The 17,624-nt window shown below is 40.7% G+C and overlaps 1 protein-coding gene across 2 annotated transcripts in view; it reads right to left on the reverse strand.

Annotated features, from left to right (window-relative positions):
* The window catches only part of VWA8 (von Willebrand factor A domain containing 8), a 368,625-nt gene that overhangs the window by 18,904 nt on the left and 332,097 nt on the right, over positions 1-17,624 (reverse strand). The window contains exons 41-42 of one of the 2 annotated variants that reach the window (XM_004274556.3): positions 5,969-6,094; positions 3,747-3,905 (exon numbers count right to left, since the gene is read on the reverse strand). In XM_004274556.3, the coding sequence (XP_004274604.1) occupies positions 3,747-3,905; positions 5,969-6,094 (285 nt within the window). The remainder of the gene's footprint in view (positions 1-3,746; positions 3,906-5,968; positions 6,095-17,624) is intronic. The other variant, XM_033436725.2, reaches the window with a different exon arrangement.

A 17,624-nucleotide genomic window follows, 5' to 3' on the forward strand; every position in this document is an offset into this window, starting at 1 on the left:
CACTTTTCCTCAAAGAGCCTGTTTTGTGAAATCTTCAGAGTTTTCTCCTTTTGTTGGAAAGATTTTAATGCTCTAGTTTCATCAGACTTTCTATGCTCTTAAAAAACGTTCTGAAGGGACTTATGTAGTAAATGTGAGGGGGTATGTTTATAAGTATACGAAAATGCACAAAACCAAAACCGTTAAAGTACTTCCTGTTAAAAATCAAATAGCAGGAAACATGATGAAGCTTCTTCAAGCCTTGAAAAAAGTTCATTTTATTGTGGTTTCCCCTGGATTTGTCAGTAAATCAACTATACTTCAATAGATTTTTTTTAAAAAGTCATATATTAGTATGGTATCTTCTCAATATTTCTGTGGTTTTACAGATGAAAACCGAGGAAATTCTTTACAGTGTTGTGGCAATGGAAGAGGCTGTCAGCAAAATACTGCTTCGAGGATGGTGCCCCGAAGGGGAGTGTCCGGAGAGGCACGCTTTCCTGTGCCTTTTGTACTGAGTGCCTCTCATCGAGTGTCCTATCAGAATTCCTTTTTTTTTTTTTTTTAAGCCTTTACTGAATTTGTTACAACATTGTTTCTGTTTTCGTTTTTTTGTCACAACATTGTTTCTGTTTTGGTTTTTTTGGCAGCGAGGCACGTGGGATCTTAGCTTGCCGACCAGGGACCGAACCGCACCCCCTGCATTGGAAGGCGAAGTCTTAACCACTGGACCACCAGGAAAGTCTCCAGAATTAGTTTTTATAGGTCTCCCTCACAAGGCTACAAGCTCAAGGATGGCAGGGAACTCTGTACCTAGCAGAGTACTCTGCTCTTAGCAAGTGCTCTATGTTTGTAATTTTGTTGAATTTAGTTGAAATTCAGTAGGTCATATGGCAACAGTTTTGTTTCTAATTGTCAAAACAATACAAAATAACAATTTGTGAAATGCTATTTCCTTGACATTATTTCTTTTTTATGCAACATGTACGGTTTTACTAATCATTCTTCCAGATTACAGACTTTTTTTTTTTTTTTTTTTTTTGCCATACGCGTGCCTCTCACTGTTGTGGCCTCTCCCCTTGCAGAGCACAGGCTCCGGACGTGCACGCTCAGCGGCCATGGCTCACAGGCCCAGCTGCTCCGTGGCATGTGGGATCCTCCCAGACCTGGGCACGAACCCGTGTCCCCCACATTAGCAGGCGGACCATCAACCACTGCGCCACCAGGGAAGCCCAGATTACAGACTTTTAATGGTGAGAATTAGACAAATATGAATCTCTCCATACACTCTGAGTGTGAGATGCAGTGGAACATGCCACACACTCCCTGTTAGCTTTGCCACTTCCGGCCTTCTGTCTCATCCTTGACCCAGTCCTGGGGAGCTCTGTCAATCAATTTCTTGGTGAACTTCTACTGAATCTTTCTAAAACCCTGGAAGAAGTAGCTTCACATAACGGAGCAATTCTGCTTTCAGAGATACAGAAATCCTTTCTAACTGTAAATTTTTTTTCTAGATAACTATGAATATGCCAGTTTTAATAGTGGTATGTTTGCTGTGGTCTATAAGGGGTTAAACTTTCATGTAACTCAAAGGGAGCTGAGGTACTCTGGCCTTCAGGATCCACAAGAGAGGCGAATGGGCTGATCCAACTACTGGCAGAACCCAAGGTTTTAAAACACAGGTGGGATTTATGCTGATGCAATGGCTGTCTAACCATTCACTGGTGATCAATGGTCCAAGTGATTTAAGAATTATACTCCACCTTATACTAGAAAGGACGTAAAACATTAAAAAAATATTAAGCCCATAAAAAATAAAAAGTACATATACAATGGAATATTACTCAGTTATAAAAAGAATGAATTAATGCCATTTGCAGCAACATGGATGGACTTGGAGATTATCATACTAAGTGAAGTAAGTCAGACAGAGAAAGACAAATATTATATGATATCACTTATATGTGGAATCTAAAAAAAAAAACCAAAAAAACAAACGAACTTATTTCCAAAACAGAAAGAGACTTACACACATAGAAAACAAACTTATGGTTACCAAAGGGGAAAGGGGGGTGGGGAGAGGGATGAATTAGAAGGATGGGTAACATATACACACTACTATATATAAAATAGATAACCAACAAGGACCTACTGTGTAGCACAGGGAACTATACTCTATATCATTTAATAACCTAGAATGGAAAAGAATATGAAAAAGAATATATATACGTGTGTGTATATATATACATGTATATATATATATATATACACACACACACACACACAACTGAATCACTTTGCTGTATACCTGAAACTAACATGATATTGTAAATCAACTATACTTCAATAAAAAATTTAAAAAAAACAACAAAAAAAATCAAGAAAATCTTATCTGAAGGCCAGGAGGGTCAAGGGAAGGAAAATGCTGAACACTAACTGGTCTGAGAGCCATAAGACATAACAAATTTGGCTTGGCCGGTCTTGGATTTTAGCTTGGAGCTTCCTGGCAGCTAAAACCAAGAGGGAGTCTGGAACAGCTCCATCGTTTTCACTGATCACAAGGGGAAGCACATTCCAGCTCTTCAGGGAAACTGAGCTGCTTCCCATCGTGAAAGTCCAGGTCCTACTTGTCTTTGTATCCTGTACTTAGGCAGAGCCTGGCAACCACAGCGCTCATTGACTCAAGCTGCCTTTTCCCTACTCCTTCACTCTAAAAGGAATCTCTCATGTAGAGCTTCACACAAGGGACTCTGGGAGCCTCGGAGCCAAAAAAGTGGGCCTGAAGTCAATGAAGGGATGGGTTTCAGTCTGTTTCTTTCTGTAACCATCACGGCACACGGACACGGCTCAGTACGGCAATCCCGAGGTGTGGGCAGGATGTCAAGCTAAATCATCATCTAAGATGGGCTATTTCTGAAGGACCTGTCTGATCCTTAACACAGTTGAGAATTATCTATGGATAGACTGAGTACCCGTTACCTATGTCTGCACATATACCGCTCCTCTCAACTGAATTTCTGATAATAATTACCCAGCACAGTGTTCAGGTTATTTGTTCTGGTCAAAGCCAGGAGTGCGGGTGCCCCTGTGGCTGATTAAGAGCTGACTGATGGGCTCGTCTCGGGCAGTAACATGGCGGCAGGAGATCCCTCTTCAATGCTCAGGTCTCCGAAGGAGGAGGTATATGACTCCTTTGCTTGACTCCAGAGCAAACTTGGCGATAACAAAATGGAAACCGTTTAAATGAGAAGCTGCATTTCTCCCAGGGCTAAGAACCTTCATTGTCACCTGGGGGCACGCCTGTTACTGTGTAGCGCTCGCTCACGCGCGAATACTGAGAACCTTGCGAGGCTACCTGGCTGGTGATGGAGAAAGAATGGGTGGGTGGGTGGAGGGGTACTGGGACGGGGATGGTGGCCTTGAGAAATCTGGGGAGAGACTTGTGGTGCTTCTATCTGTCTGTTTCCGCTCCCCCCCTCGCCCTGCCCTCATGGATAATATCACACAACTTGTAAAGTGCAGTGCTTTCTTCTGTAGCAACTGGTCTTTAAATTATGGTCTTATCATTCTTTGATTATTAGAGCAGATGAAACAAAAGGTTCACTTTCTCTACACCGACAGATGAGTTGACGAGAAGATGCAGATTCTTGTCCACTCTGGGTGCACATCCCCTAGCCAGCCTCACGCCCTGACTCGGGGCTGACTCCTGAGCAGAGACGGGGGAGGGTCTGGGGATGCCTCTCTTCCTCCTCAGTTCACGCCATTACCTTGAACTTCTCCTCATAGCTCTCAAAGGCCTCCATGACCATACACACGGCTTCCATCGAGCGCTCAAGCCGGCCGTCCACCCCATTAAAGCGGTACATGCTGCCGGACACGTCCACCACCAGACGCAGGCGCTTGGGTTTCTGTTGGGGGCTGCCCAGCTGAGGGAGAGACAACAGAAAAGCCTTGTGAACCAGAAAACTGTCACTGGCTGCTGTTCTGGGGCCCTCATGCATGTCCCAGCCGCCAGGCAGGCAGATCAGCTGTAGGCTAGGCCCAGCACAAGGCTGTCCTGGCGGGTGGGGAGGCACCTATGGATTACATTTCAGTAAATGGAGCTTCTGACTTGTGCTGGTAGTTGGGGCCACGTGGGAAAGATTTTCCTTTGGAATATGGTCCTTTCAAGGACAAACCTAGTCTAGTAAGACTCCCTTAGTGAGGCTGATGTCGTCTTAAAAACAATTATCTGGAAGAATATACACCCCAGCACTTCATTTTCACATCAGTTTCTCTAGCAAGATAGAGCTCCTTTGGAAGCCCACAGCAATTTTACCAGTGCCTGTTGTGTAGTGAGCTAAAAATCACTTCCACACAGCCTGCAAGAAATGTCAGATTCCTAAAACAAGGCGATGTGAGGGGCAGGGGGTTCCAGCAAAGAAGTAAAGGAAAATATCTCTTCCGTGTCTTTTGTCTTTAGGAAGCTTTCAGTTTTCTCCTCCTTCCAGTTCCCGAATTACTACTACTCTTTACTTTTCCTGGCAGTTAACGGCACGAAAGCGGCATGGAACCGCAGTTTAGCAACAAGTGTCAATTAAAATGTGAAACTCTTATGAGTTTCAGTTTGATTTTGAACCCGGGCCTGCCAATTTGCAGAACGAAAAACAGAAGTATGCTTGTCAGTTTTTACTTACAGGAAAAAAGAAGAAAAATTCCAGATGATTCTGTTACTATACACTCGCTGACATGTATGCAAACTAATGAGCAGAGGTAGTCATTTCAAGAAAATACTGTGGGTATTGGAGTGTAATGGTTGGAGACAAATTCAATATATGTCTTGAAAGATTGTTGAGTCTGCCAGAATTAAAAACAGCGCCTCGTCCACTTCCACGGCGACTCACAATTTCAGATGAATCTAAACACATTTGTGGACCACAGTGAGTCAGTGAAGAAAGCAGTTGTTGACGCATACCAAGGACACAGAGGGAAGAACTCTCCCAGTGACTCCAGGAACCTCTCTGAATCAACATTTAGATGGAGTAAGTGGCTCCCTTCCCCCCACCTGTCACCGCACCCCCAGCTCTCAGTGGCTACTCAGCAATTCTGGTTACTTGGAGATACTGGAAGTCACAGAACCCTCTAAGAGACTCACCTTATTGCCATTTTTTGGCCATTGTATTATTGCAAATATTTTAATATTATGGCTGTCGAAAACTTTACACACTATCATTAGAGTTATTTAAGGGAGAATTCCTTATTCTCTGGAAATTTCTTCGGTTATAAGATAGACACAGATCTTTAAAGGAACAGAACAGCGGAAAACCACCAAGATTGCTCTCGTGCTTTCATTTGCATCACCCTCTGGGATTCATTTGCACCAAGTGTCTTCAGTTCCCCCTCCAGGGCACCCTGCCCTGTGTCCTGGGAGCTGATCTGTTTTCCAAATGGCACTGGCCTCTCTCCTGGCTGCTGGCTTCCGGTGGATTCTGCTGATGGAAGGTGCTGGCAGGAGATCAGAGGGTGAGGGTGAAATATTTACTCCCTCAGCCCCTTCTCTGCTGTGGCCCGTGGGTGGGTTCTCCTTCTGCTGAAGGCCACAACCCCTGGTGGGCAGCCCTTTCCATAAATCACCTTTTCTAAGCTCCAGTAAGTGCCCTCTCCTCTGTCCTTTTAGACTGAAGGATGGGTCAGATCCTTGCTGTTGGGAGACCACACCATCTCTTTTTGGATTTCGTAAACGCCACCCTTACTTTTGTAAACATTAACTGTTCCTTAAATTGCTCAGTTTGAGTGTGCCTGGTGTTTCTTGACTCAGGCTGGGATCTTGACTCATATAATAAACAGTAAAATATTTCTGTTTTTTTCTAATTTTAAAAAGTGTAATGCTTTCCTTGATTGCCATATTCAGGGTTTATGGTGTTTTGACAAAGACAGCAACTCAAGGAAGCACCTGCCTGTAAAGAAGACCAAACTGCAGATCGGAGGCGCCTAGCGCACCAGTACTCACTTGTGGCTCCAGCTCACCCCGGCGTTTGTAGATGGCTTTTTCTCCAGTCAGCCCATCAATGATCTTGGCATCATCTAGTTCCCCAGTAGCTTGGTGTCTTAGCCACTGTCTTTCTTTACCTTTAGCCTACAATGACATACACACAAATCCTTACTTTAATTAGTTCTGCAGGGTCCCTGACACATTTTATGCAAGACTAACAGGAAACACACCAGGGATCTTTTCAATATGTGATGGTTCTGCATGGACACAGTTTCATAAACGGACCGGTTTCTGCTCTGCTGACAAAGGAATGCCCTTTGTGTAGATTTTGTTCATTATAAGTGTTTTAACATATGGAATGACAAAATGAACTCACAACACACATGAACAGGAAAACGGTACGAAAATGAACCTCTGGAGAAACATGCAATATCTGGAAATGTAATGGTGATGCATTTCTTATGGATTTTCTGTCACGGTACTCTTAGAGAATTTATTAGGTAACACAATAATCAGCTTGAACTTGTTAACACTGTCTGCAAGCACAGAGAAAACGTGATCTTCGGACTCTTCCTTTTGGAGAAGTTGTTATGCCAGTTCTCTGTGACTTACAGTGCAAACGGGAACAGCTGAAAACAATAGTACGTGAACATTCTACCCCACCTTCACTCTGATCATCTATATTCAGAAACCTCCTGAATTACTTTTCTAAAGATATTCGCACATAATGCTTAAAACTATGCCATACATGATAAAGAGTTACAATATCCCAATCCAGGTACAGGTTTATCACAGCTGATATTTACAGTAAGAAGTGGGAAGAAAAGCTAAAATACTTTTATGTGTACAAACTAGAGCTGTAGTTAAGATCATGTGCTCTGGAGTCAGACAGCCTGACTCCAGTCCTTCCTTCACCATGATCAGGTATCTGACCTCAAGCAAGTTATTGAACCTGTCTGCATTGCAGCATCCTCATCTTAAAAGTGAAGACAACACTAGTTTCTACTTTAGTGAGTTATTGTAAAGATTAAATGAGATACTACATGGAATTAGCTGAGAAAGAGCCTGGGCAATCTGTGTTAGCTGGTATGGTGATGATGATGTTGATGATTATGATGATGATGATGATGAGAGACATTATGGACAATTAAGTCCACATTACTTTAAGCACACTTTCATCGTGGTTTCATTGGAGGTGGCTGTATGACAGCACTGTCATTGAAAAAGTCAAGCTTTAGGCAGCCAGTCTCTATTTTAGGGGCAGATCAACCACTACACAAAGAAGGTCCACACGGTATAACTCTGGGTAGTACTCTATGTATTGTTTTCCTGTTCCTGATACCCTTGCTGCAACCAGGTGCAAAACACCACATTTGAATACAGATATATATTCACGTGTACATGAAATAAAGAGAGAGAAACTCCTAAGGTACCGGCATAAAGATATTAAATTCGGTGAGTAGTTAATTTCAGGAACTACCAGGTATGTGCCCCTTGGAAATATGTTCTTTCCTGATGTGTAATCTTGGTAAGAGCCGCATGATCTTATGGGACAATGGGACTCACTGGAGCATAGCTCAATGAATTCTTACTAATAAGTCTACTCCCCTCCCCAGATTTTGGTGTGTCTGAAAACAGAATATATCTTATAGTTGATGGCAAAAGAAACTTGCCAAGGTAAAAGGCAGAGGGGTTAATTGTGACCTGGTTGTCATATCTGGAGGACAAACATATGATCTTGGCTGGGCATAGCATGTTTCTACTGAATTATTTCCATTGGCAGCATAGGCAATTGACTTTTAATTTGAACTAAAATTCCCAATTATTATTTAAATGGATTAAAAAAACATTACACTACAGTAGAGCATAAGAATAATGAGCAAATAGATCAAGTCGTGGGATGCAAATATACTATAAGTGAAGCAAGATTCTTTGCTGCAGAAATGACAACACTTCCAACAAGACCTATGAAGGTTAGACTCCCTGAGAGGAGGAATCTGGGTTTAAATTTGTTAGGAGAACATATGCACAGAGAGCTACATTTCACAGGACAGATCTTGCAATTAAAGAGAGGAGAAACCCCTAGGCTTTGTAAAATAGATCACAGCATGCTTAGAGCTAGCAGAAGTTGGAGTGACTGATTCACGGACCAAGAAGAACTATCTCTCACACACTGCACACCCGTCTAAAAGTTCAAGGGAGGGGCTTCCCTGGTGGCACAGTGGTTAAGAATCCACCTGCCAATGCAGGGGACACAAATTTGAGCCCTGGTCCAGGAAGATCCCACATGCCGTGGAGCAGCTAAGCCCGTGCACCACAACTACTGAGCCTGCGTTCTAGAGCCCGCGAGTCACAACTACTGAGCCTACGTGCCACAACTACTGATGCCCACGTGCCTAGAGCCTGTGCCCAGCAACAAGAGAAGCCACCGCAGTGAGAAGCCCGTGCATCACAATGAAGAGCAGCCCCCGCTCGCCACAACTAGAGAAAGCCCGCGCGCAGCAAAGAAGACCCAACACAGCCATAAATAAATAAATAAATAAATAAATAAAAGTTCAAGGGAAGCTGTTAAATTTCCAGTGTTATGTAATTCAATTAAGTAAAACATGTAACTCTCAGTTTATCCAAATAGTAAGTGTAGAGACTATCACAGTTTTTTGTAAGACTAGAAATTATACTGTCAATCTTAAAGGAACTGAAGAGGGCCAGATCATGAGCATGGGTTATTAAAAAAGAAAAAAAGCATTGTGTCTCTGTGTAGCTTATTACTCTGTTTTACTTCCTTCGTACTTATCACTATTTACAAATGTATTGTTTATCTCTTTGTCTTATCTGCTTGCTCTGCTAGAAAGTAAGGTTGATGGGGATAAGAGCCCTTATATAACTTCAGCTTCTAGAACAGTGCCTGATACCTAGCTGGTGTTCAATAAAAATTATTGAACAAAAGTTGATTGCTTACTATAAAATGTTAAGTGATAGGGCTTCCCTAGTGGCGCAGTGGTTGAGAGTCTGCCTCCCGATGCAGGGGACATGGGTTCGTGCCGCGGTCCAGGAAGATCCCACATGCCGCAGAGTGGCTGGGCCCCTGAGCCATGGCCGCTGGGCCTGCATGTCTGGAGCCTGCGTGCTGCAATGGGAGAGGCCACAACAGTGAGAGGCCACAACAGTGAGAGGCCCACGTACCGCAAAAAAAAAAAAAAAAGGTAAGTGATAAAAGTATGATGTTAAAGCATGCATATATGGTATTCTCTCAATGTATATGCATGTATATTTTATATATATATATATATATATATATATATGCAAAGAAAGTATATAGGAAAAAACAAAAATATTAATAGTCATGGTTATTTTTGTGTTGTGGAATTACGGGTGATATTATTTTCTTTAAATTCCTGTATTTTCCAGTCTTCATATAATGAGTTTGTGACTTTTATAATTAAAAAAATAAATGCTCCTTTTCTTTTCCTCAAAAGGATTTAAAAATATCCTAATTTTATGAGATATACTTTTGGGACCAGCTTGCAGGTTATGGAGAACAGGGCTTCTCCAACATTAATGGGCCTATAAATAACTTACGGATCTTGTTAAAAAGCAATTTCTGATTCAGTAGGTCCAGGCTGGGGCCTCTGTATTTCTTTTTTCTTTTTTATAAATTTATTTTATTTATTTTATTTTTGGCTGCGTCAGGTCTTCATTGCTGTGCGAGGGCTTTCTCTAGTTGTGGCGAGCAGGGACTACTCTTCATTGTGGTGTGCGTGCTTCTCATTGCGGTGGCTTCTCTTGCTGTGGAGCACAGGCTCTAGGTGAGCAGCCTTCAGTAGTTGTGGCACGCGGGCTCAGTAGTTGTAACTTGGGGGCTCTAGAGCGCAGGCTCAGTAGTTGTGGTGCACGGGCTTAGTTGATCAGGGCGGCATGTGGGATCTTCCAGGACCAGGGCTCAAACCCGTGTCCTCTGCACTGGCAGGCGGATTCTTAACCACTGCGCCACCAGGGAAGTCAGACAATAATATTTTCTCAAATAACTGGGAATTGTCCCTAATTTGTAAGCTTCTAAGTGTTAATCAAAGTCTAAAAAGTGACTTTGAAGGAATGTGTTTTTTTCACTAGTAAATCTATTCTTCAATAATAGAAATAGCTGAATTGCCTGCTAAGTGCAACGAATTATGGAGAAAATAACTGCTTAGGAAATTAGTTCATTCCATGTCTATTTTGACATTAGCTTCGATGTAGTTTATTTTAAGCTAGTTTGCTATTGATAATAAAGCATTTTGAGACTTGGGTGGATAATTAATTATAGGAAATATACTTTGTTTTCCAAACTTCATCTTTCTGCCCCAACATCAGCACTCAAAAGAAAGCACAAAACGGCTAAAACCTAGCAGATTTACAACTTGCTGAAAATCTTTCATTTCATTATCTGGAGTTCTAGGGATACTAAAACTCTCCTAAATAACTGTCTAAGCCTCTCAGCAATTGCTTGTTCTCTAAGTTGGGGTAGAGTCAGATCTAAGAAATATTAAGAACAATTATACTAGAAACAGGACATCAGAACTGTTAATAAGGTTCATTATTTATATCAACACATGAATGCCTATGCTATGGCATATATATATATTTTAATAAATTTTTGTTTTTATTTTATTTATTTTTGGCTGCATTGGGTCTTCGTTGCTGCATGCGGGCTTTCTCTAGTTGCGGCGAGCAGGGGCTACTCTTTGTTGCGGTGCACGGGCTTCTCATTGTGGTGGCTTCTCTTGTTGCGGAGCACAGGCTCTAGGTGCAAGGGCTTCAGTAGTTGTGGCATGCGGCCTCAGTAGTCGTAGCTCGCGGGCTCTAGAGCGCAGGGTCCATAGTTGTGGCGCATGGGCTTAGCTGCTCTACAGCATGTGGGATCTTCCCGGACCAGGGCTCGAACCCATGTCCCCTGCATTAGGCAGGTGGATTCTTAACCACTGCACTACCAGGGAAGTCCCTGGATATATATTTTTGAATAATATCTAAAAACTATACTAATAAGCATACAGACATAATTAAGTAAAACCACATAAACAAACAAATGACCTTATCACCACAACAAAAGTGATGAGATTTACTGAATGTCACACCCAGGAAAGCATTCCATTATGCTAGTTTATACTCCTGAGATTTAAATTTAAGATTGCCAAAGAATACCACAGACAACTGCATGCTTTATGACAATCAGATAGGAGTATTATTATCTAAATATAATTATTTAGTGGGTTATCTTCTAAATATATTTATAAAGATCTCACTGTAATGAAGCTACGTGGAATAATAATGGTTTGCTATTTCAGATATTCCTATATTTGACTGAAGTATACTAGTACATTTATCATTTACCAGAAGAACTTTGTCTTCAGTTTTCTTTAGCAGGCTTGTGAGGTAGAAATCTCACCAGCCAGCTAAGCTAACTACCAAAGCTAATTTATTATGAGTCAGCTCTTCAAGACTATAAGTGAACAAATGTTGACTCCTTATGAGAGGTTTGCAAAATCCTGCGTTACTGATGTCAATTCCAGATCAGAGTTAGAGCATAGAGGCTTCTGTCACAGACTAAAGGCACAAGAAGGGAATTACAGGTGGTGTGAATTTGGGGAAAAGGTCCAACTTAAGAGCAATAGGGCCACGGCCCAGGGAATGTATGTCAAACAACCAGTGCAACAGCACTGCAGAATTCTTCTTTTGGTGTACATGCTAATAATTAGTAAAAATGATAATAAAAGGGGGGTCCTTTCTAGGGGACCTATTATTGCTCTTGGTAAGGGGATTATCGAATTACGAAATACTTATTTTTCCCTTAGAATATTATGTTTGTCTGCTGTCTCTGGACTCACCATTATGTAAGAACCTAGGGACTTTAGGTCTTAATTTTCTTGTGCTGGTCTGCTTCTTTTCCTATACATGATTATCATCTTTTAAGGTCCTCTCTAGCTTGAAGACTTTGTTTCTGTTTTGTATACCAATAAAAGAAAAAGACTCAATAAAATTTGGGGTGAGAGTAAAGAAGGGATATGCTTTTTCCAATAAATCTGCTACCCCCTTTTTTGGGTCAGCTTTTAAAATTTAAGTGTAACCTACTTGTAATAAAGTGCATAAATCTTAAGTGCAGAGTCAGTGTAACACCTGCACCTTCCCAGCCTCTCTGGGCCTCTTCTTCTGGACTTGACCTGGCCCCTGCCAAAGGAAACCCCCCACCTGACTTCTATCATCACAGATTAGGTTTGCCTGTTTTTGAACTTCATAAAGTGGAATCATACAGTATGTACTCTTCTGTGTCTGGCTACTTTGGTTCAACATCATTCCCAGGACAGGCACCGACGCTGTTGTGCTCAGCAGCACTTTATTCTCTGTCTCTGCTGTAATGATGTCCAATCATGTGATTTTGATCATGCATCACAATTTATTTCTCATCTACAACTGTGTTGTTTCCAGTTTGGGGGTATTACGAGTAATGCCGCCATGAGCATCCCTGAACATGTCTTTTGCAGCAGGTCCGTGTGTATTTCTGTTGGGTGGAAATCCTAGATATGCTCAGCTTTAGGAGATACTGTGAAACAGGTTTCCAAAGTAGTTTTTCCAATTTACGTTCCCAGGAACAGTGTATGAGGGTTCCCTTTGCTTGCATCCCCACCAACGCTTGACATTGACAGCTTCTTTTTTTCTTTTAGTTTTAGCCATTCTGGTGGCTAAAATTCTTTTAAATTTTTATTTGTGGCTAAATGAATTACTTTTTTTTTTTTTTTTTTTTTTTAGGTCATGCCATGCAGCATGCAGGATCTTATTTCCCCAACCAGGGATTGAACCCAGGCCCCCTGCACCGGGAGCGTGGAGTCTTAACCACTGGACCACCAGGGAAGTCCTGAAATGAATTACTTTTGATTCTGCTTGTTATTGACATTTTTATCAATGAATCAGTAGTTTTTGTTTTTCAGAAATGAAAGTATGTACCAGCCTTTTGATCCAGAACTATGGGCACAAAGACATTTTTATATAGTAGCACTATTCATTCATTTTCAAGTATATAACTTGCAGATAAATATGGACAGATAATTTATTATCTATCATCTAGCCAGCCCACCAATACTTGGAAACTCAAAACAGGAAGAGGCCCGTCAGGATGGGTGCTCTTAAAGGCCATGGGCTGGAAGGGGGGTTCTTTAAAAATTTACTGAGGGCTGGAATAGAAATATTGATTATTTTGGTCTGTGTATTTTATGGGACTCATTGAAATACTTCTTTAAATAGTAAGTTCCTACTGTATTTAAATAAATGCATTTATTTATAACAAAGGGCCAGACATATTCTTTATTGTATATTCCTACTGCATGAAGAAAAGTATTCTTATAAATATGTCCATCTGTTTTGTATTATGTAACAAATTCATACTAATGAGAATTCATTATATATAAAGATAGGTTTCACTAGTAAAAAGTCTATGTTACAGACTTTCTTAAAAAAGAAATAGTTTTATTACTTTCATGTAAAGAACACTTAGATTAACTGAAATGCTCAGAGGATAACATATTCTGGTTAATTCATTTTCTGAGAAATAATTTGGTTACCAGAAAGCATGAGCACACGTACACACACACACACACACACACACACACACACACACACACACACACATCTATAGCAGTGAGGACATTTAGGAGGAATAAACTTGACAAAAACCAATTATCTTGCAGTTTGTGAACTTTGTCTTGTGATTTCAGCCCTGAAAGTATTCTAAGTCTTAAGTCTTCACTTATTTGGGTTATGGTTAAGCAAGACTTCTTTTATCTATCAACTCTACAAGCAAGCCAATCTTCTATTATTCCTTTAGAATTATTTCATGAAAAGATTAGAAAGGTTTAAGTAGCAATTTTTGTAGAAATCACATCCATTCTACAGAGTAAAACATATCGATGACCATCACTAAATACTTATTGTGAACAAATACATGTAAACGGATATTGAGGATACCTGGGAGCAGTGATTCTTTCATTAAACATTAGCTCCCATTATTTTAACATTTCTCCATGTTCAAACAACATAATACTTTTTGCTATTAATTTGCGCCATTCAAACGAAAAAGAATTAAGGTTAACTTTTATACAGTATTTGTAAAATAAATTATAAATCAGTGGAAACAATAAAAAAACTTTCTTTGTGATTCTCAATATATTTAAAAAATATTTGTTTATTTATTTGGCTGTGCCAGGTCTTAGTTGCGGCACGCAGGATCCTCATTGCCGCATGCAAGATCTTCGATACGGCGTGCAGGATCTTTTAGTTGCTGCATGCGGGCTCTTAGTTGTGGCATGTGGAATTCAGTTCCCTGACCAGGGATCGAACCCGGGCCCCCTGCATTGGGAGCGTGGAGTCTTAACCACTGGACCACCAGGAAAGTCCCTGATTCTCGATGTTTTGACATAGTAAAAAAATATTCTACTAAATACCTGTTAGGTTGCCAGCTGCTCTAAACGGTGAAATGCCAAAAAAAAAAAAAAAAAGAGCAGATACAGACCTTCCTATTTTAGGGAATTCTCTGTTTCTTGAAGTGACATCTCATTGCTAGAAAAAAAAAAAAGTGATTCATGTACTTAACAAAGACGATTCTTGTTAGAAGAGTTTGTACTATTGGATGGTGATGTGGAACTAAACTATTACTTTGGGTGACAACTTACTGTCATTTTACAAGGAGTTTTTGTGAGCAATTTCACATCTTTCCTTCAAGAATTAGATATTTTGTACTTCAAAGGAGCTGGGAACTACACATATCAGTGAGCATGTATAACAGGCATTTTAAACTTAACAGTTCAAAACTGAGCCTTAGAGCCCATCGCCCGCTCTCCCCAAGTTCTCTCAACGAAAGGCAACAGGGCAACCCCATTCTTTCAGCTGTTCAGGCCACATACCTGGGGATCATCTTTGACTGCTCTTTCCCTCACATCTCGCATCTGGACCACTGGCAAAGCCTCTCAACTTCCGGTGGTTTCCGACCATATGTTACTGTGTCCAAGTCATCCCTAGGTCAATTGTCATTTCCTCCCACCTGGACCACTGCAATGGTTCCCCTGCTTCTACTCTTGCCCCCTGCAGTCCCCTCTCCACAAAATAATCAGGAATATTTATAAAAACATGTCATAACTTGCAAGAAATACAATAAAAAAATATCAGCATAATTTAGTTTTTAAAAAGCCTGGCTTACGTGGAGCAACTAAGCCCGCGAGCCACAACTACTGAGCCTGCGATCTAGAGCCCGTGCTCCGCGACAAGAGAAGCCACCGCAATGAGAAGCCCGTGCACCAAAACGAAGAGTAGCCCCTGCTCGCCACAACTAGGCAAAGCCCGCGCACAGCAACGAAGACCCAACGCAGCCAAAAATAAATAAATAAAATAAAATAAATTTATTTTAAAAATGTCTTAATGTTGCTGGCATTACTTCAACAATACATAGCATTCAGTAAAAAGCCTGGCTTAACTTCAATTTCTCTAATCATCTTCAGGAATGAAATAGTATTTGTCGCTCTCATATGTCGCTCTCATTATCCCACTTTTTGCTTCCTTCTGTTTCTTTTGTTTGTTTCTTTTTAATATTTATTTATTATTATTTTTTAACATCTTTATTGGAGTATAATTGCTTTACAATGGTGTGTTAGTTTCTGCTTTATAACAAAGTGAATCAGTTATACATATACATATGTTCCCATATCTCTTCCCTCTTGCGTCTCCCTCCCTCCCATCCTCCCTATCCCATCCCTCTAGGTGGTCACAAAGCACCGAGCTGATCTCCCTGTGCTATGCGGCTGCTTCCCACTAGCTATCTATTTTACGTTTGGTAGTGTATATATGTCCATGCCACTCTCTCTGTCACAGCTTACCCTTCCCCCTCCCCATATCCTCAAGTCCATTCTCTAGTAGGTCTGTGTCTTTATTCCCGTCTTGCCCCTAGGTTCTTCATGACCTTTTTTTTTTTCCTTAGATTCCATATATATGTGTTAGCATACGGTATTTGTTTTTCTCTTTCTGACTTACTTCACTCTGTAGGACAGACTCTAGGTCCATCCACCTCATTACAAACCTTCTGTTTCTTGATATCAACCTCTGATTTTTGTTTAATTTTTGAGACAATATGGGAATTTAGGCCCTGTTTATTATTTTTAAATGTACTATTTTTATACTGTGTATCTTTAAAAACATTATTCTTGATATTTGAGTTTTCTTTTAAACATATTTACCACAATTATTTAGATCTGATTCTGTGTTTAACTGCTTCCAATACTCATTGCTGGTCCTTTTATACCACAGGTTTCCCATTCTTAAGGGATTTGATTCCTTTCTTAACTGGCTGGAATATTTACACATATGTATGTATAGATGTGTGTGTACACATGTGTGTATACATATTTACTTCAAAATTATTTTCAAAAGGATACTTAAGTGACATATATTTAAAATCTCTGAATATCTGAAAATGTCTTTCTGTCAGCTTTGTACTTCGGTTGAGTAGAGAATTCTTGGGTCACAACTTTTCTCCCCCCAGATCCTGCAGACGTTGTTTCATTATCTCTGGTGTTCAATGTTTCAGGGACAATTAAGGTAAGATGAATTTTTCTTTCTTGGACAATAGATTAGTTGTTTTTTGTTTGTTTGTTTGTTTTTGCGGTACGTGGGCCTCTCACTGCTGTGGCCTCTCCCGTTGCGGAGCACAGGCTCCGGACGTGCAGGCTTAGTGGCCATGGCTCACGGGCCCAGCCACTCTGCGGCACGTGGTATCTTCCCGGACCGGGGCACGAACCCATGTCCCCTGCATCGGCAGGCGGACTCTCAACCACTGCACCACCAGGGAAGCCCAATAGCTTAGTTTTTGTCTGCCTGTATGCTTTTAGGATATTTTCTTTTACTTTTTCTTTTACATTCTTATTTTCTTTGTTTTTGAAATGTTAAAATTCCATGAGGCTGTGGCGAGGTGCTTATCTCTTCTCATTAACTTTGCCTGGTACTCAGTAAAGGTCTTTTGATCCATTGACTTAAGCCTGTCTTTGGCTCAGCACAGTTTTCTTTTACTATTACTTGAATTACTGTTTATGCGTGCTTTTTGGTGGCTTCTTTGGGAATATCGTTGGTACAACATATATTTACTGAGCACTTACCATGGGCCAAGTACTGTTCTACATGTTGGTACGGCTCATGGCTCTATGTGTTAGCTCTCTGCTCTGTTTTTGTCGACCAGCTTTCTCATAGTTTTTACCTCTTCAGTATGGAATAACAATGCAAGTTTTCCTTTCACATTAGTACTCAAGACTGGATTGAGTCTGTCCTTTCTACTTTTAATGTAGATTTCAGCTTTGGCATTGCACTTGTAGTTTTCTTCTAGTCTTTCCTTATTTCACATACTTCAGGTTTCTTTGAACTTTGAGAACACAAAGCAGATGTTTTCTAAAAATGTGATGTTTTCTGAAGAAAATATTCTAGCCTATCAGCATCTTCTTCTTCTACATCTTGAATTTCTATTATTCTGCCTCACTGCAGAAGTATTTCATAGAGCTCATCTTATGTTTTTGTGTCCTCATTCTTGGATGATAGGATGGCTGTTCAAAACTGTTCAGCAACAGATTGGATGGATTCTCCACTTTGTTATTATTAGAATTCTCCTTGAAGATTT

This window comes from Orcinus orca, chromosome 18 (assembly GCF_937001465.1).
Source record: "Orcinus orca chromosome 18, mOrcOrc1.1, whole genome shotgun sequence".
NCBI lineage: Eukaryota > Metazoa > Chordata > Mammalia > Artiodactyla > Delphinidae > Orcinus > Orcinus orca.